Source organism: Lytechinus variegatus, chromosome 1, assembly GCF_018143015.1.
Source record: "Lytechinus variegatus isolate NC3 chromosome 1, Lvar_3.0, whole genome shotgun sequence".
Lineage (NCBI taxonomy): Eukaryota > Metazoa > Echinodermata > Echinoidea > Temnopleuroida > Toxopneustidae > Lytechinus > Lytechinus variegatus.
Window position 1 is genome coordinate 48904779 of NC_054740.1, and position 20877 is coordinate 48925655.

Sequence of the window (20877 nt, forward strand, 5' to 3'; positions counted from 1 at the left end):
TGCACACCTTTAGGAAGAAATGGACGGAAGATGGATATGCACATGAGGCAAGAGATGTCAGTATTGCTGAACAAAAACTGAAACATATTTGAATATTACATTACCCGAATCGTCAAAAAGTAGTGTTAACATTTTTTTAAACAAGTTGTTTTCTACTTAAGAAAAGTGAAAAGGATACAAAGCGCTGTTGATAGCGTAAGTTAAGGTTTATGATGATATAAGTGTGTTTTGAGATGTTTTTTGAAAAGGTCAAGAGAAGAGAGGTTTCGAAGAGATGGAGGGAGTTTGTTCCAAGGAAGGGGGGGGCAAGAGATTGAAGGGAATTGAAACCGGCTGTTTCTTTTTTTTTGGAATGACATAGGAAGGAGCAGCTGCAGAACGACGAGAGTATGTAGATCTTTGTTGCTAAAATAATGAAGAAATGTAAGGTAGTGTGGTTGACAGGGATATATAGGGTTGAACAAGTATTCGATAATATTTTAATATAATAATATTTCAATATGATAATAAAATCAATTGTAGTTGTACTCAATTTAAGTCCAGCGTAATTTCAAACTTTTTTTTAACCCAACGTTTGTTCCTAAATATTCTGAAGTAAGTTCTGAACCTGGTTAAGATGGGATGACTGTATAGTTCGAAGGCATATACGCACAAGAATCAAATAATAATCATGGAGACAACAAAATTTGGGAACTTTCCCTATCGTCAACGAATCCGCCTGAAAATCTTACTTGCTTTTGGCGAAATTTGATAGCCAGTTCCAGCCTCGGGAGTGAGAAATCCGAGTCGTCGCCGGGGATTTCTGGTTTTGCTCCTCTGTTCTTCCGGAGGGTATTGGCGCCTTCTGCCGCATAGACCTCTCCTTGTGTTGTGGCTTCTTGTTTGAGTATAGTCTGAACCTCTGCAGTTGTCTGGCACATGTCGAGCAAGTCGGAAGCAAACTGTTTACATCGCTTCACAAGCTCACGGTATTCGTTCTATTAGAGTATATCAATATATATTTGTATTCCGATTTAGAAGTACAAACGATGTGAAGCTTTGTCGTCAACACGATAATCCGCCCCCTATATATGTATATATATATATATATATATATATATATATATAGCAAGTTAATGAAGAAAAAAAACATATCCTGCATTCATGACGCCCATTCGAATATAGGCATGCTTTCTTGAATGAATCATCAAGCCCATCAATCAAATCAATTGAATTTATTTTCGGCATTTGGATGACGGTTAAAAGTTTGTATAAGCTTTTCAAATTCAAATTTGTGATGTAAAATGAAAGACAATGAGATAAAATGAATATATCGATTGATAGGCTTTAGCAGGCGCGTACGCAAGAGGGGGGCGGTTCGGGGGTTCAACCCCCCCCCCCCCTTTCGTTTCCTTTTTTTTTTTTTTTGCTTGTCTCCCCAGAGGTCGGTCTGGTCAAGGAGTTATCGGGCAAGAGCCTGATAACTCCTTGGTCTGGTTACGGACAGTTCCCCTACCCAATAATGTATATGACAGCAATAATGAACAGAATCTCATGTTTCCGACGAAAAACACAGAAAAAATTTCCGCTCGCTTCGCTCGCTCCATTTTATTATATCTTTTATTTCCGCATGTCGCCGACATGATCACGGTATCGCCATTAACAAGGCCATACATGATTATCATGATGTATACTTATGAATACAAGTGAACCAAGACAAAGACATACGTTTTCTTACAAAATATGTTTTACCAATATGAAAACCAAAATGACGGAAAATGCTAAAATGTCGGTTAGCTCGCTCCGCTCGCTCGTAATAATTTATGAAATTCCATAAGTATCTAGTCTCCTGTTCAAGACCGTATTATGAGTGTTACGAATAGAAGGACATGTAGCATCGACTAATACTTGATTTACTAACAAACTATTGACAAGAAATGTATGTTTTGACGGGAAAACGCGAAAATTTCGGCTCGCTCACTCGTAATCATTTATGAAATTTCTTAAGTTTCTAGTCTCTTGATCAAGGCCATATCATGAGACTTACGAGCAGAAGGACATGTATCATCAACTAATATGTAATCATTATCAACAAGCTATTGAGAAGAATCGTATGTTTTGACGGAAGAACGCAAACATTTCGGCTCGCTTGCTCCGCTCGCTCGTAATTATTCATGACATTTCTCAAGTTTCTAGTGTTCTGATCAAGGCCATATCCAGGCGCGTAGCCAGGGGGGCGGTCGCCCCCCCCCAAAAAAAAAGTCCCCAAAAAGAAAAAAAAAAAGAAGGGGAAAAGGAGGGGAGAAAAGGGAAGGAAGGAAAGGGAAGAAAGGTAGCTTTGTGTTCTTTCTATTTATTCTTTATTTTTTTCTCAAAAGAGAAACTCCTTCACTCTTCTTGGTTTAAATTGATATATGAATTATGCTTCCGCTCTGCGAGCGGTTAAATGACAATATTGAAGTTCTCCATTGTTCCCCCACCTTTTCTCTAACCCTGTTTTTCCACCTCAGCTATGTGCTTCTCGCCAGTTAAAGTTAAAATTGTATACATTAGGGCATGAATTTGAGTAAGGTTAGGCCGAAGTAAATATATGTAGTTATCTTTTTTTTACAATTGATCGCGCAACTTCTGGTCTGGTCGGCTCCGAGCGGGTAAAATCTTTATATCAGTTTCTGCCGTCACCTCCATAAAGTCAGCTTCTCCCGTTTTTCAGCTCATTACTATAAACAACCATAATTTGGGGGCAAACAGGTTCCTACTTTAAAAAGAGGAAGGTATGGAATTCGTGTCGTATTAAATAAAAAAGTACAATATTTCTTTTATCAAATTGTATTAAACTTCATGTCATTTCCCTGTATACATTCATCTCCTGTCCTGTTTTGCGCCCTCAGTTTGAAATTTTGAATGACACTTAAGTTTCTTTATATTCAAAATGAAGCGCTTCAGGATAAGTCAAAAAAATTAATCATCCTTTATTATATAGATAGATAATTTCAATAAATCACAGAAGTTTCAACTTTATGCGCACTATTTTCCTTGTAATGAAGTTCAATAATCTTAGAAAATCAATTGAATTAGAGACGATTGGGTATTAGAGATATCTACATTTGATGAAACGTCCGCCCTTTGAAATTTCAGAGTTTCATTGCTCATCGCGGGGAGGAATATCTTCCTCTACCAATCTTCTCCTCTGTTTTGCGAGTTAAAAATATGCACTGATGCTAAATTGTTTGTAATCAAATCTGATCTTTCCAAAGAAAGTTTCAATATATCTTTGAGAATACCCTTTTCTCGGGACCCTTTTTATGGCAAGAAAAATTGATAAATCACTTTAGCTTCCGCGCTTCGCGCGGAGTTATTATCATTTTAATTTCCTCCATTGTATACCTCTTTTGTGCGTTTACAATCACTTTTGAAAACAAGGTTCAAAATCGCAATATAGTCAACCGAATTGGAGGTACTAGAGACAAGAGAAACGGCTCCTTTTCATTTTAATTTATGAAACACTAAAAGCTTCGTGCTTCGCGCGGGAGGGGGAAACTCCCCCTCCCTGCGCCCACCCCCTAGGGAGCGCGCTTCGCGCGCTCTGTAAGTGTTGGCACGCTTCGCGTGCATTTACCGCCCCCTCCAAAATGAAATCCTGGCTACGCGGTTGGCCATATCATGAGTGCTACGATCCGAAGGACATGTAGCATCGACTATGATACCAACAAACTATTGACAAAAAGGTTATGTTTTCAACGCAAAAACGAGAACATTTCTGCTCGCTCGCGGGTCATGACCGCACTGTAACATACCCATCCCCACTTAAATGTTATTGTCTTATTTGCAGCGCTGAAAAAAAAAAATCATCACCTCCCCCCCCCCCCCCCCCCCGCTCATCACTTTTTAGAGACTGGGCGGGAGATTTTAAAAAAAAAATCAGCTCGAAACCCCCCCCCCCCCCTTTCAAAAATCCTGCGTACGCGCCTGGGCTTTAGTGATAATTCCAACTAAAATAAATCGAGGTAGAAGAGTAAAATCTTCCACGTGAGCTCTTGCCACCGCCCAGAAGGACCCCAAGGAAGAACAGCAGCGTATTTTGCAAATACAGCTGAATTGGATGTATGTATCTCTCTTGTATACTGTATATTTTTTATCTGATTACGGAAATAAAACAAACAAACAAGCAAAACGCAATCGGAAACATCCATACACATACCCACACACAAAGATTCACCCACTCACATCTTCATACAACCTCAACACATCCTAACACATACGCGGCATCCACCCACCCACACACGCGTACACACAATTTCATTCCCCCATGTATCCTCCCATAATCTTACCATGGAGATATCACCTCTCTCCTTGATCTCACATCCCTTACACACTCACACAACAATACATCCCCAACAAACTCCCTCTCACAGCCTCATGCACATTACCGTAAAGGGATGATCCGGGCTGAAAGTATTTGTAGCGTAATAAATAGAGTAGAATTTACTGAGCAAAATGCTGAAAATTTCATCAAAATCGGATAAATAACAACGTTATTGAATTTTAAAGTTTAGCAATATTTAGTGAAAACAGTCATAATGAATATTCATTAGGTGGGCTGATGATTTTATATCCCCACTTATTCTTTTGTATTTTATCATATGGAATAATCAGGTTTATTTAAATTTTTTCCTCCAAGAACAAGTAAAAATGGATTGACAACTGATTTAGTGTATTATATATTTATTGCTGCAACTTATTTCATTATAAGGGAGACATATTATTCACGCAAGTATGAAAAAATGAAAAAATATGATTTTATGTAATAACACAAGAAACCGGAAAGTGGGGATGTGACATCATCAGTCCACTTAATGATTGTTCATGACAACTGTTTTCACAAGTTTTCCTCCGTGGCAGATGATCTCGATCCAATCGATAGAGAACGCTTGCCAGCTTATCTCCCATCACAACCTATTCGACATGTCACTATATGGGAAGTCTTCATGGAGCTGTGCAAAGTCAAGGTTAGGAAATCTTGCGGTCCAGACGGGATCTCATCAAGGTTCATCAGGCTATTTGCATATGAACTTACTAAACCTCTGACCCACATCATCAATGTATCCTACACCCAACTGTCTATTCCGCCAATGTGGAAGCGAGCACACATTACGCCTCTTTCAAAGACAACACTTGCTCACGTAGACAGTCTACGACCAGTTGCACTGACAGACACCTTTGCCAAGGTAGCAGAGCACTTTGTTGCTAGGGATGTTCTTAAATCAAGGATTGATCCTGCTCAGTTTGGTAAGCTAAAGGATGTTTTCACTAGTCACTGTTTGATTGACATTCTGCATATCCTCCACATGCAGTCATGCTGATAAGGGTGGTTCAACCTCTACAGTCCTCGTCACCGATTTTTCTAAAGCTTTCGATCGAGTGGATCATACAGTAGCGATCAACAAACTGCTAGACATAGGCGTGCAGGGCAGACATGTGGCGTGAATCGAGAGCTTTCTGTCAGAGTGCCATCAAAGGGTGAAATACAAAGGAGCTCTGTCGAATTGGTGTATCACTTCAGCGGGCGTACCCCAGGGCACGAAATTAGGCCCGGTTGTGTTTCTGGCCTTGGTAAAGGACGCTGCAACCAGTTTATCAAGGACCAATGACATATGTGTGGATCATTTCAAATACGTGGATGACCTTACCTTCGTTGAGACCCGTCCTGTGAGAGCACCGTGTGGAGCCGTGATATGTGCAAACGCCGGGATATGTGCAAACAACGGTATATGTGCAAACAACGGTATATGTGCAAAATTTCGCCGGAATTTGTGCAAACAACGGAATTTGTGCAAACGCCACGCCGGGAAATGTGCAAATCTGTCAAAATTTATCAACGGCATCTGTGCAAACGTGACGACGGGATATGTGCAATTGAACAATTTTCACGGGAAAAGTGCAAACCTCCGGGATATGTGCAAATCAGTTTTCATCCATATTAAGGATATTTCTCATGAAATGTTTCATAACATTACTGTGAAAATGAGAAACATGCCTGCATAAGGGAGAAGCTACAGCTAGTGTCATCGGCAATGAAACGCTTTTCAGAGAGGCAGTGGGGGGGGGCACCAGGCTTAGTGGACATTTACTCTGGCGACAATTGCTCCGATGGAAAATCTAAACATTAAGCGAAACATAAAAGCTAACCTCCAAAACTAAATACACCCTAATCTGAATCATGACAATATTCTGAACCAAAAACTCTATCACAATCCTAACACTAATACTATGCCTTCTGTGATATTAACTGTCGCAGGAGTATATGTCGTGTCACCTTAGAGGGACATTTAGTAGGGGAAGGCGGGGTAAGTTGTGACAGTTTTTGCTTTTGGCATGTTAGAATTGATATGATTAATAATCTTGTCGAAATAAGTACCTTGCCTTGAAATTCAATTCTTCTGGAATATTTTCCACCTATATATAACTTTCTATCCCCACACTGAAAGTCATTGTGACCTTTGAAAAAAACGATGTCAAATGGCTCAACTTGCCCGATATATGGGGTAAGTTTGAGCCACCTTCTAGGGTAAGTTGAGCCACAAAAACTATGTACAATATGTATGGGGAGAACCAGCATGTCAATTTTTTGTTTAAAGTCTTTTCACTTGCTAATTCTCTATGAATACTAACATCCTGTAAAAGGAAAAGAGCAGTCAAGTAAATTTGCTCCTTTCAGCCTGCATTTCAATCGATTTTTATGGTTTGTTTGTTTTTTAAAATACATTGCCATATGAATAACCATGGCTCAACTTGCCCCATACTCTTTTGCTCAACTTACCCCAGTCCAAACTTAGTGCGATAATTTTGTATCCACACATTTATTATGCATCCATCATATAAAAGACTATGACAAGAATGAAGATCCATACCTGGACTAATAGTGTTGTTATCATGTCTTTATTATATTTAAAGACTTGTGTGTTTATAAAAGCACTTATCTATTTCACACTCTTTTTTACTTTTTTGGCTGAAATTCATATTTTTCCCTCTAAAAAACTAGTTTTTGTTTCAAAGTTGGAAACAATATGGTGGGGTTAGGGGTTATGCTATGGGACATCAATACATGACACCACCACAATGTCTGACTCATTCATTATTGGCCTGGGGCTGGTGGCTCAACTTGCCCCTATGCTCAACTTACCCCGCCTTCCCCTACTATTTCGAACACTGCATGGGGCAATTAATTCAAGTTGTCGAATTTCTCTAGAATTTAATTATAAACCCAAAATGTCTTGATTACTATGGCATTTGATGTTGATTTTTATGAATCTATGAACATTCAAACAAGACATTGTTTCATATCTCTTTTAACACCCCCAAAGTGGTGTACCGACGCCAGCTTGTGTAATCAGCCACATGTGTAAAAAGACTGTACCCAATAACGTATATAAAAATATTTCCCACACAATCATGTCATACTAGCGCACTTTAACAACAAGAGGCATTCATTTTGAACTATATACCCACAAATGCGATACACTTTACTCTCTAAATTCAATATTTTTAGTTTGCAATTCATACACCTCGATTCTACAACGAATGTTCCATATGATATGAATGCAGGGGCTGCGATCCCCCGGGGGGGGGGGGGCAGGGGGTTCACAGTGCCCCCACTTTTTGAAGCAATAAATTGTTTTCCCTTTTAAACCAATAACTTTGCCCCTTTCATCTTAGAAGGACCCGTTTTATGTGTTAAAGTGCGCCCCTTTACCTTTTTATAGATATAAGTGCTCATTCTCGTATCTGATAAGTTTCCATTCCTTAAAACCGCTCATTTCATGACCTATCATAGCCCGTTTTCCTTATTTCGCATTATTATCCCTTCTAAAAGTGCATAAATATCCTTTTAAAATGTTCCTCTCGCCCCTTTAACCCTATCTAGGCCGGGGGGGGGGGGTGTTACAAACACAAATGTAATAATCGCCCACAAATGTAATAACGCCCACAAATGTAATAACACTTCACCCACAAATGTAATAACGCCCACAAATGTAATAACACTTTACCCACAAATGTAATAACGCCCACAAATGTAATAACACTTTACCCACAAATGTAATAATTTTTGATCACCCACAAATGTAATAACACTTTACCCACAAATGTAATAAAGCCCACAGATGTAATAACACTTTACCCACAAATGTAACAGGGCCGTCGCCAGGGGGGGTGCGGAGGGTGCGAACGCACCCCCCTTCAGAACCAAAAAAAAAATTAAAAAAAATAAAAATAAAAAATAAATAAAAAAAACAACCGGAGGGGGGGGTAGGGATACTTGAGGGCTCTTTTGAAAAAGATCTGGCCGGCGGGCTATATAACTGCATGAAATTGAGTTAATACGTTGTTTTTTGTGTTTTTGTGTTTTTTTTTCATAAAAAGCACCCCCCCCCCTAGAAAAAAGCTGGTGACGGCCCTGTGTAACAGTGCACTTTACCCACTAATGTAATAATGACTTTTCCTACAAATGTAATAAATTTGAAGTGATTTTTGGCGCATTCGTTCTAAACTAATATCCTATAGTAATGCGTTCATATAGCACAAAAGTTCAAAGTCTTTTTTCCAGACCCGGTTAATGAAATATTACAGTACAAGTCCAAGTCTTTTTCCAGACCCGGTTTATCAAAATTATAATATACGTCCAAAGTCTTTTTTCAGACCCGTCGTTTCAAAAGTTATAATATACGTCGGTGAGGGGTAAAGACAACACTCTAAGCCCAAGCATTTGAAGTGGGTTTAATTTTGAAGATTGGTCTCAGCTGTCATTTTTTTTCAATATTTCTTTATCTTTTAAGTAACTGGGTCCAGACGAAAGACTAAGCATAATACTCGTGTTATTCCACAAGAATAAGAATATGAGTCTTTTCTTTTAGGATTGTTTAAATCATTTTTAAATCACCGGGTCTGGAATAAAGACAACGCTCTAAACGAGTGCTTTTCTACATGCATGGTCTTAATTTGGAGGATTGTTGGTTCTTAGATTCGTTGTTGGGGGTTGATTTTTATTGATTTTTTTATTCCTGAAATAATTGTGTCTGGAGGAAAGTCGATCTTCGACAATCGGTCTTCATGTTGTTCCACAGTAATTAGATTATCGGGTATTCGTTTTAGAATATTTGTAAAAACTATTTTATTTTTCAAATAGTAGCCAAGTCTGGAGAAAGGATGTCTGCTTTAGCCACGCGTTATTACAATGTTTTGTAGGGGTAGTAGTATTATTTAAAAAAGACATATTTTTACTGGGTGAAACTTTGGAAATTTGGTCTTAGATTCGAAGTTTTTCAGTTACTTTTTTTAATAGCCGGGTCTTGAGGAAAGAGTACGTTTTAAAACTCGTGTTATTCCACGAGAATAAGAATATAAGGTCTTATGTTAGAAGATTTTTTTTCGTAACTGTTTTAGGTCTGGAATAAAGACAACACTCTAAACTTCTTTTAAAACAGGTTCTTAGGTTGAAGGTTTGTTTGGTCTTAAACTTTGATTTTTTTTTTTATTCTTACTATTAGCGTTTTTTTTTTTGAAGAAAAAAATGATCGGGCTGAAAGACTACGCTATATATCCAGCATTAATAAGATTGTGGGGTCTTTATACTGTTTTTAAACTGTTATTCATAATGTTTAAATAACAGGTAACCGGGTCTGGAGAAAAGACTACGCTTGATTCTCAATTTACTCTTAGTGCATATATTCACAATATACACCGTATAAGTTGAAACAACAACAAAGACATTAATTCCACCAGTTTTAATTAACTGGGTCTGGAGAAAAGACTAAGCTCGCTTCCCATTTTTTCCACAGGAATTTCATTATCGTATCTTAGTTTGGACTTATATTATAAATTTTGAAATAACTGGGTCAGGAAAAAAGACTTTGGACTTATTAAAATTCTTGAAACAACCGGGTCTGGAAAAAGACTTTGGATTTATATTGTAATTTTTTAAACAACCGGGTCTGGAAAAAAGACTTTGGATTTATATTATAATTTTTTAAACAACCGGGTCTGTAAAAAAGACTTTGGACTTATATTATAATTTTTGAAACAACCGGGTCTGGAAGAAAGACTTTGGACTTGTACTTTGATGTTTTATTAACCCGGTCTGAAAAAAGACTTTGCACTTTTGTGCTATATGAACGCATTACTATAGGATTTTAGTTTAGAACGGATTCGCCAAAAATCCCTTCAAATTTATCGTGGGTGAAGTCATTATTACATTTGTGGGCGATCAAAAATTATTACATTTGTGGGTAAAGTGTTATTACATTTGTGGGCGTTATTACATTTGTGGGTAAAGTGTTATTACATTTGTGGGCGTTATTTCATTTGTGGGTGCAACAGGGGGGCTCGGAGGCCCCCTCCTCCCTCAACGAGTCGCGCGATATTTTCGTCGCGCAATTTTTTTTGACCGCGCTGCTCGCTGACTTTTTAGTTTCAAGTCTTGCGCAAACTTTGAGACCAAGTTTGCATCTTCACCCAGGTACGCGGTTCCGAAGTTACGCAATGTTATTTAAGTGCATGTTAGACCAAAAATTGCTCAAAAACGTGATATCGTGTACAAAGTCAATGTAAATTGTGGTTTCAACCAAAAATCATAAATGTATGATTATTTTTAGTTTTGCTGGCCTAAATGTATGTGTTTTATGCTGTTTATTAACTTAGAAGAGTCCCCAACGAATTCCATTGAAAAAACAATGAAAAACAAAAGGTCCAAAAACAAAGAAATATATAAGAAATTGCAAAAAATAATACAATACATAAGAAATTGATCTGATATCACAATTTGTTATGTACACTTGCTAAGAACATCACAAAGGATTTCTACGCCAAAAAGTAAAACATTTGGAGCTTTATTTATGGAGTTAGAGGAAAAAGTATGATTTCCCATACTAATTACGCATAAATTAGCATAATTACGTAATAACGAATTGCATGAAATAAATTACTATACAATTTTTTAGATTATATCCCAGACAACATGCTTGCCAATTTTATGTGTGATCGCTTGGTTGACAGCCGAGATCTCAAGGGGGGCCTCTCGCCCCCCCCCCCCCCCCGGCCATATGAACTAAAAATACCCCGGCCTAGATAGGGTTAAAGTTATTGTTTAACTTTGTGAGCAGCCGATTTAAAAAAAATTATCAAACCAAGATGAAACATGTGTGCAAGTGCACGAATTAGAACTAATAAACCCTGAAAACAACCATTGACAATGAAAAGCTCAAACTACAAGGCAAACCACTATTATGTAAATAGGCGTCTTATAGACGCCTAAATAGTACACATAAGTGTATGAGATGAAATTAAGATGGTATTTCCGGTCACTTTATATATTTCAATTTTTGAAGCACTAAATAATGATTTTCGAATGCAATTTTTTCTGGGCTTCATTTTTGTAACATATCACAGACACAGGTGACAAGTGTGACCTTCTCGCTCAGATTTTTTTAAAAGTCAAACCAATGTTAACCAATCACTCCTTTTCAGAGTGAAATTTTTCTTCTGTATAGTGTGTACATATTCACCTTTGATCAAGTGCCCCATATAAGAATAATCTGATAAATGCCCCTTCTCTTCTGGTTTAATCAAATGTCCAATTTGCTAATATAAGTATTGCAATTAGCGTCCTTTCTTTAGCAGGGGCATCTGAGCCGGGGGAGGGGGGGAACTTGCCCCCTTAAGAAATTGACCTTGTTCTATGGACCCCAAAAGTTCTCAAGACCAAGAAAAAGAAAATAATAAAAGGAAAGAAAAGTGGTGAAATATGATAGTGTTCTCTATGTCAAAATCTATCACAAATGTTTTTTTTTATTAAAAGTTTCAACATTTTTGCTCGCTCGCAGCTTTAAAGAAATTTTGCCCCATACGCCATGTTTGCCCCCCTCAATAATTTTGCTCATTGCCCTACTAGGGTATATATGCTATTTTGTTTTAAAAAAAGTCTTTTGTTTCAAGTGCCCTTTTCAAAAGAGGAAGTGCCCTTTTTCGCTGTGCCCTCCCCTCCCCCTATCAATTTTGCTCTGCCGACCCATGCTGGTAGTCTCCTTTTCCAGACCCAGTGCGACCTTACCCTACAAGATGAAGGTTTTTAGTCTACTTTTTAATACTCAGTCTTGGCCATATGTTCTTCCAAACAACAGGATTAACGCTATACCTCGACTAGCTAAGCGTAGTCTTTACTCAAAACCCAGTGGTCAAAAGAGAATTAAACTTTAAAATTTGGACCTCAACATCTTCTAAACCATTGCCATGTAATCAAGCATATAGAGTTATTATTTTCTCCAGACCCAGTCATTTGAAAAAAAAATCAAGAATCTTCGAAACTTCAATCCCGTCATCTTCAGTACTAAGACCCTGCAATGTAGCACATGGGTATATAGCGTAATTATAGTGGCTGTACATTGTACAGTGTAGTTTTTTTAATAAATGGGTATGGAGTAAAGGCTATGCTATAGGTACCCGTGCTTTGCTATAGACTATTAGTTTAGAAGATGATGGGGTCTTAGTATTTAGATTTTCTTTTAATCACCAGGTTTGGAGTAAAGACTACACTCTATATGCATTTTTCCCACAGAGATGAGACGGTGGGGTCGTCAAATTGAAGATCTCCTATTTTTTTTTTAAATAACAGCGTCTGGGTTAAAGACTGCTCTTATATCCATGCTTTCTTACAGGGTCTTATTTTTTAAGATTATAACATAATTTTTTAAAACGGGTTTGGAGTAAAGACTACGATATGTACCCTTGCCACACTAGGCGTTGTGGCGTGCGCCTGTAATCCAAGCTATGTGGGGAAGTTACAAATTGATGCAGAGGTTCGAGGTTCGAGCCCTGGTCACGTCTTTCGGATGGTGACGTTAAAGGTCGGTCCCAGACGTAAATATTCATATCTGATTGAGACACGTCTGACAAAACTCAAACACACACACACGCACACACGCTTTATAAGGAGTCTTAGTCTTGGGTCTTATAATACTGAAGGTTTTTTAATCAAAGGTCTGGAAAAAGACAACGCTTTATATCCATCTTTTTTCACAGGAATGAGACTGTGGGGTCTTGAATATTTGTTTAAATAAACGGGTCTGGGGAATTGAGAATACGTTACATACACGTTCTTTATAACAAAGTCTTAGTAGTGATGCATGGCGGGGCTTAATTTTGAATTTGTTCAATCACCCGGTTTGGAGTTCAGACTACACTTTAAACCCAGTAACCACCGATAGCTCAGTTGGTAGAGCGGAAGACTGTAGATGATTGACAACTGTTAACCTTTTGTCGCTTGTTCGAATCCGGCTCGGTGGATGTGGTTTTTTTTGCGCAAATATTCACTACTGAATGACACGCGCCGTATAAGCTAAAACAACAACAACAACTTATTCTATAGGAATTAGACGGTGAGGTATAAAATTTGATTTTTTTTTGTTATTGATACAACAAGGTCTAGGGTAAAGACTACATTCTATATTCATTTCTACAAGATCTTAATTTGGTAGACGGTGAGGTGTTGCATTTTTTTTTTTGAATGGCTATGCTCCTTATGTATGTTTTAGTACAGGATCTTAGTTCAGACATGTCAGAAGGATCTTCAAATTATTAAATGACCCGGTCTAGAGCATTAAAAGACTACACTCTACATCCATGTTGTTCCAAACGATAGTGGGTCTTCAATTTAAGGTTGGTGCCCCCCCCCCCCTCTGCCTCTCTGAAAAGCGTTTCATTGCCGATGTCACTGTAGCTTCTACCTTATGCAGGCATGTTTCTAATTTTATGAAACATTTCATGAGAAATAGCATTTATATGGATAAATGCAGTGATTTGCACATATCCCGGAGGTTTGCACTTTTCCCGTGAAAATTGTTCATTTGCACATATCCCGTCGTCACGTTTGCACAGATGCCGTTGATAAATTTTGACAGATTTGCACATTTCCCGGCGTGGCGTTTGCACAAATCCCGTTGTTTGCACAAATCCCGGCGAAATTTTGCACGTATACCGTTGTTTGCACATATCCCGGCGTTTGCACATATCACGGCTCCACACACCGTCAACACTCTTGTCTGCACTTACTGAACTACATGTGAATGGTCAACCGCAAATGGGATGCGTTTGAATTTACAGAAGTGTTCTACAATGGACATAATTTTTTTGTAGAAATGTACCAAACTCGACGGTGCTCTCAATCCATGATGTGTCTCTGCATATATCCAGTCGGATTTGAAATGGTCTACTGTCTACACATGTTGAATATATGGTCAAGCGCGGAAATAGTCGTTTATATGTTCTTTGCACTTTGAAATATCATAGTCTGGACCTTATTGTTTTTTTTACTAGTTTCGCGAGTCAGACCAGTTGTTGAATATGCTGTACCTGTATGGTCAGGAGCACTAACAAAACAACAAGTACAAATCATTCTTTAAGTTGTCCTGTAATTACGTTTCAATCACACTATATTGGATTGTTCTTATACATATCAATTTCAATATGCGTTTTCTATATGAATGATTGTTTGTATTCATATAATAATCTATATACATGTTTTTATTCTTGGGGTGTTAACATACAAGTCCAGGTCGGGAAAGATAGCCTGCGGGCTACAGTTATTTAGTTAATTTTTTCCTTTTCCTGGCAACCTGGACTTGTTCTGCAAACATCCCTTTTCACTTTGTAATTGTATATTCTCCTGTAAATTGATTGTAAACTTTTTTTGTTCAAATGGCGAATAAAATAATAATAGTAATAGTATTCAGAAACGTGCCCTTAGAATCATTTTTTGAGCAGCATATTCTTCATATGAGCATGCTTTACACCAGTCAAAACTGATGTCTCTTGAAGATAGACGGATCAAACTCTGACTTGCGTTTGCGAAGTCTATGCAAATCCCCACGTCTTAACTGTATCACCTTCTACCTTAAAATAGGACTTGTCAATATCACACTAGAAGCTCGACCGGAATAGTAGAGATGCGATGTCGAACTTCACGATATAGAAATAGCCACTTGCCCTCGTTTATTCGGCACCTTAACTCCAAAAAAATTGATTACAAGGAGTAGTTTTGTTTGTATATATCTTCCCCTATCATTACATGTATAAAAACATCAAAATAAGAATGGCTGATAATTCAAGAACTCATCATTCATTCGACTCTTTAAATGTGATATCATTAAAAGATTGTTTTTTTTGTAAAATGCAGATTACATAATAATTCTAATGTTGAGTTCTCTTTATAATGGCGAACTCAAGTTTCCTTTCATATTCATTTTACTTTGATAATCAAAATAGTTTTCTTTCATATGAGCAATCATTCCCCTTTGATCTAGTCGTAAACTTAATATTTTAATTGAAATCACAAAAATGGCCAAAATATGTATTATTGCAGTATGTATGAAAAAATGTGACCTAATTACTTTTTCGCCCTATTCTCTCTGTTTCCCTTCCACCATCATTTTTTTATCTTCTCTCTCTCTCTCTCTGCCTCTGTTCTCTCTTCCACTATTTCTATTCCTTTCTGCTTTCCATTTCATTTCCTGTATCCATTCATATTAACATGTATTCTGAATATTTTTCATTTTTTTTATTGATCAGTGAGTATCGATTTAAATTTATTTATGATATACTTTTTATATGTCGATATTGAAATTTGTTCGGAGCGCTATAAGTTATTTTTACCTTGTTATTGATGATTTTGATTAAAATGTAAACTTTCGGAATTCGGCTTTTGTCGCAAAGAAAGGATTTTTAATAAACCATTTTGAATTGAACTGAACAAAATATTGCTAAACTTTAAATTTCAATAACATTATTATTTTTTATCCGATTTTGATGAAATTTTCTGCATTTTGCTCAGTAAATTCTACTGTATGTATTAAAATATAAATATTTTCAGCTGAGAGCATCCCTTTAACACATCCCCCACACACATTTCCCTATACACTCTCACACAACCGCATATCCCAGGGTTCCCAGCCCACTCAAGCAATATTCTAAAAATTTACGATATTTATCGATTGAATCTTGCGATTCTCATGTATCAGTATAACAACCAAGGGTTACCCTCCATTTTTAACAACATATTTCAAGTCAATAATGAAATTCACCGTTACCCAACTAGACAAATCAATTTGTATCACCTACCAACGACTCGTACAGCATTTACACAGAACACTTTTATATTTACAGCCCCCAAATTTGGAATTCCCTTCCCCGAATACGAGAGAGAGCTTAAGTATAGGCACATTTAAATTTAAAGTTAAAAAAATCACTACTTGCCCCCTACTCACAACAAACCTCAATTACTTGATAATAATCATACAGATCCCACCTCCCACCGACCCCCTTTCCTCACTCCCTTTTCCTTGTTTTTGCTTATCTTTTTTTTATCTTATTCTTTCTCCTTGTCCCCTGTCCATTTTTCTGTGTTTTTTTTGCTTTGTTTTGTTTGTTTATTGTTATTTGTTTTAGCATCCATGACCATGCATTTATATTCCATATGTTCAGCGATTTTCCTACTACATGTATTTACGTTCCCTTGATTTGAATGATCATTTTCCAAGTTCACATTACATTATGTTATTTACATTATTTGAGAGATCAACGTCCGACAAGCCAAGCTTCTAAGCTGGTCTCTCTTTTCATTTCATCCCTTTCTTTTTTTAACATACACACGAATACCCATGGTTTTAAGAATATTAAATTTTTATAAAAATGATGATATACAGTTGTCCTCAAAATTATTCATGCCCCTTGTGGAAAAACATTCTTCGGTAGATTCTTTACTTGTAAAAGCTATTATGATGTAACTTTCTTTGTATCTTTTGTCTGCTTGTTGCTATGCATGATTTGACATATGAGCTGGCAAGTCTTCATTAGCATAATAATAGATAGGGTCGAAAGTTATTTTTTGCACTTGTTCAGAATTATTCATACCCTTGCCAATACCTCAACAAAAATGTCCTTTTATGACAATGCGCATTATTTTCACTGTCTGGGAATGTGCTATCCTTTGTTCTATAGTTATTTCAAGATGTTCCAATGAATTAAATACCCTCTTTGTTAAACAAGCCATTGAACAATGATGGAAAATAGCATCTTTCTAAAAGGGTATAAATAGAGGAAAGCATTCTGGTTATTCTCAGTCTCTGATAATCATGGCCAAGTAGAAGGAGCTCAGTGATGACCTACGGCAACGTCTTGTGAATGCCCACGTACATTGAGGGAAAGGTTACAAGGCCATTTCAAAGCAGTATGACGTCCCTGTGGCAACAGTCCAGAGCGTAATCAAGAAGCACAAGTGGTACAGCACTGTGAAGAACCTTAGTGGGCGTGGCAGGAAGTGCAAGGTGTCCCCTAAACTTGCCAGGAAAATCTGCAGAGAGGTCAACAACAACCCCCGGACCACAACCAAGGCCCTACTTGAAACGCTTGACCGGTCAGGGACGAAGGTGTCCCGGTCCACCATCGAGCGAGTCTTGCACAAAGGAGGTCTCCATGGACGCAGGCCTCGGAAGACACCGTTGCTCAGGAAGAAACACCTGAAGGCTCGACTGGCCTTTGCTAGAGGTCATCTGAAGCAAAATTCAAGCTTTTGGTCAACCATCCTGTGGTCTGATGAGACGAAGTTGGAGTTATTTGGCCATGTGGATGTTGAATACGTCTGGAGGAAGAAAGGGGAAGCATACAATCCAAAGAACACTGTGCCAACCGTCAAGCATGGTGGTGGGCACATAATGCTATGGGGATGTTTCTCTTCCAGTGGCACAGGCAACCTCGTTAGAGTCAAAGGAATCATGAAAAAGGATTACATCCAGATCCTTGATGAGAACTTGAAGGAATCTGCCGAAAAACTCCAGCTTGGCCCCAACTGGAAGTACCAACAAGACAATGACCCAAAGCATACCGCCAAGCTGGTGAAGAAATGGTTCAAGGACCATGATGTCAACGTCCTAGAATGGCCAAGTCAGAGTCCTGACCTGAATCCGATCGAGAACTTGTGACGAGACCTGAAAGTCAGAGTGATGGCTAGGAACCCGACCAACCTGACCCAGCTTGAGGCCTACGCCAAGGAAGAATGGGCCAACATCCCGCAGGAGACGTGCAGAAAGCTTGTGGACACTTACAGGAATCGTCTAGAAGCAGTCGTAAAGAACAAAGGCTATGCTATCGACTATTAATGAAAGACATTGGACTCAGAAAACCTAGGGTATGAATAATTTTGAACATGACATTGTTTGAATATCTATGAATAAAATACCCCTGAAAAGAGAAATTTCTTGAATTGTGCATTGTTGTTATTCTTTCACTAGTAGGTCACACATAAATCATAGAGAAACTTGATAAAATGCATTTATTTCATCACAAACATGAAAAATCACAAATATCAACAAGGGTATGAATAATTTTGAGGACGACTGTAAGTATCGTATTTTGTTTGTATAATTGCCCAATCTTTGCAAATGTAAAGTCGTTACTTTTGTTCATTTTTGTAATTGTATTTATGTATTTTTGACTTGTATATGTGAAAAATGGAAAGAAAAGAAATGAAATAAATCAATAAATCAAATAAAAAAAATCAGGGAAGTCAGGGAAAATTATTTTACCTTTTTCCAGTCAGAGAGAAATCAGGGAATTCTGATCGGCCCAAAAGTCAAAAGCACGCGGGAGCCAGTCTGTTATATTTTGTTGCATTGAATGACTTGTTATGATGATACTAACTTTTTTTGCATTATTGTTTTTATATTGAAAATATATTCAAATCTCTGCAACAACTTTAAAAAAATACGAAACTGGGAATGGATTTATATAATTATCAGAGAATGTTTAAACTTCTTTAGGAAAAAATCAGGGAAATTTTTTTCTTGAAAAGTTGAGAACCCTGTATCCGTACACACCAGACCTAGGCTAAACCCTAATAAAAAAAACAACTTACGAAAGTATGCCATACTAAAAAAAAAATGAATATTTAAACCACTAGCTACACAAAAAAAAATCATATAAGGAGAAAAAAGTTTCGGTCATTTTACTAGGAAAAGTTTAAAAGTTTTTCGTGTAATCCCTCGTCCTATTTTAGGACTACCATAATCAAAGTCATTTTGGTGTTTGATTCGTTTACAAGAGAAGGGCTGAATGTTAACGGTTAGCATAAACATGTGATTACATCAACTCCAATACAAAAAGCAGCGCAAACGTACAACACTGAATACAACAAAAATAATAGCTGTTTGAGCAAAATATATCATATAGCTTCACATTGTATACGAATATGGGACAGTGTAGTTTCTTCCTGAATAAGGGGGAATTTATATAAATTTTATTTTACCATAAAAAAATAAACCTAGATACTTTTGAAAAGTGAGAGTTGGTATGTAAGACATAGTAGCTCATGCAAGACATAAAGGATCATTAACCGTTCATTGAGATGGTAGTCCTTGAAATTACACACATCCGTCTTATATTAATGTGATCAAAATCATTTTTGTTAAAATTAATAAATATGCTATAAATTTTATTGTTAACAATGTCGATTTTCATTGATATACATACCTTGAATTCCTTCTCGATAGAGGCCAATTTGGTGAGTTTTTCACTGAGAAGGAAAGCAGTGAGTATTGGATCGGGGCTCGTCAGGCAGATATACGCCTCACCGGCGAGGGCTTGGTAGGTGTGCAGACCGGCTAACGACCTAAGCAATGGGTCATTTGCTATATACCATAAACCAGGAAATAACCAAAATTATTCCTTGGTTACGTCCAGAAAATCAAATCTTTCAGATAAATAATTTTGTTTTTTTTTTTAGATAGAGTGTGAGTAGTGTTATCTTAAGTTAATCTCACCTTTGTTCCAAATTAACAATATAGTATGTGTCTGATATCACGAACAATGGAGAAAAAGAAAGTAAATTGCATTCGATACGAATTATCCCGGTAGGTTTTTCATCTGCATTGTTAGAGTTAGACATTCCATTCATTCCAATTTATTAAACCAATATAAAAATATAAATCAATTTTAAAGCATAATATATGTAACGAAATAGTTACATTTAAGCAGTTTCATTATATTTTCATCCAGAATATTTTTGCATGCCATCTTTACCCATTATCTACTTATACTTTTGGAACTATATTAAATTCGTCATTAAGGGTGGTACACTCTAAAAAATGAAGTGCTAATTCAGCTCTTAAAGAGCGTGTATAGTGACTGCACTTCGGAGTGCTGATTTGTCTAGTTCAAATTTGAACGAGAAAAATCAGCACTCCGAAGTGCAGTCACTATACACGCTCTTTAAGAGCTGAATTAGCACTTCATTTTTAGAGTGTAATATCTACACCTCAAACTAGGTCGTTAAATCATACACCTGTCGGTGTTCATAGAGGGAAACACCAAAAGGTGTTAAAATTACACCCTAGATATTGAACATAGCCACCAAAGAGTACCGGTAAGCGCATACATTCGTAATTCCGAAGGTTCGTTAGTCCGAAAACGAAATGAGGTTCGTAATTCCGAAGGTTCTTTAGTCCGAAAACGAAATGAGGTTCGTAATTCTGAAGGTTCGTAAGTCCGAAAATGAAATGAGGTTCGTAATTCCGAAGGTTCGTAAGTCCGAAAACGAAATGAGGTTCGTTATTCCGAAGATTCGTAAATCCGAAAGCGAAATGAGGTTCGTAATTCCGAAGGTTCGTAAATCCGACAACGAAATGAGGTTCGTAATTCCGAAGGATCGTTAGTCCGAAAACTAAACAAGGATCGTTAATCCGAAGGTTCGTTAGTCCGAAAACGAAAGAAGGTTCGTGAATCCGAAAATTAAATAAGGTTCGTATTTCCGAAAATGAAATTAATTAATTTTGGCGACAAGAACGATGTTGTCCTTACAAG

At 37.3% G+C, this 20877-nt stretch overlaps 1 protein-coding gene across 1 annotated transcript in view; it reads right to left on the reverse strand.

The window, feature by feature from the left end:
• Positions 1 to 20877, reverse strand: part of LOC121430844 (short transient receptor potential channel 6-like) — an 89993-nt gene that overhangs the window by 19435 nt on the left and 49681 nt on the right. The window contains exons 4-5 of the mRNA XM_041628271.1: positions 19549 to 19706; positions 732 to 977 (exon numbers count right to left, since the gene is read on the reverse strand). Coding sequence (XP_041484205.1) covers positions 732 to 977; positions 19549 to 19706 — 404 coding nt within the window. The remainder of the gene's footprint in view (positions 1 to 731; positions 978 to 19548; positions 19707 to 20877) is intronic.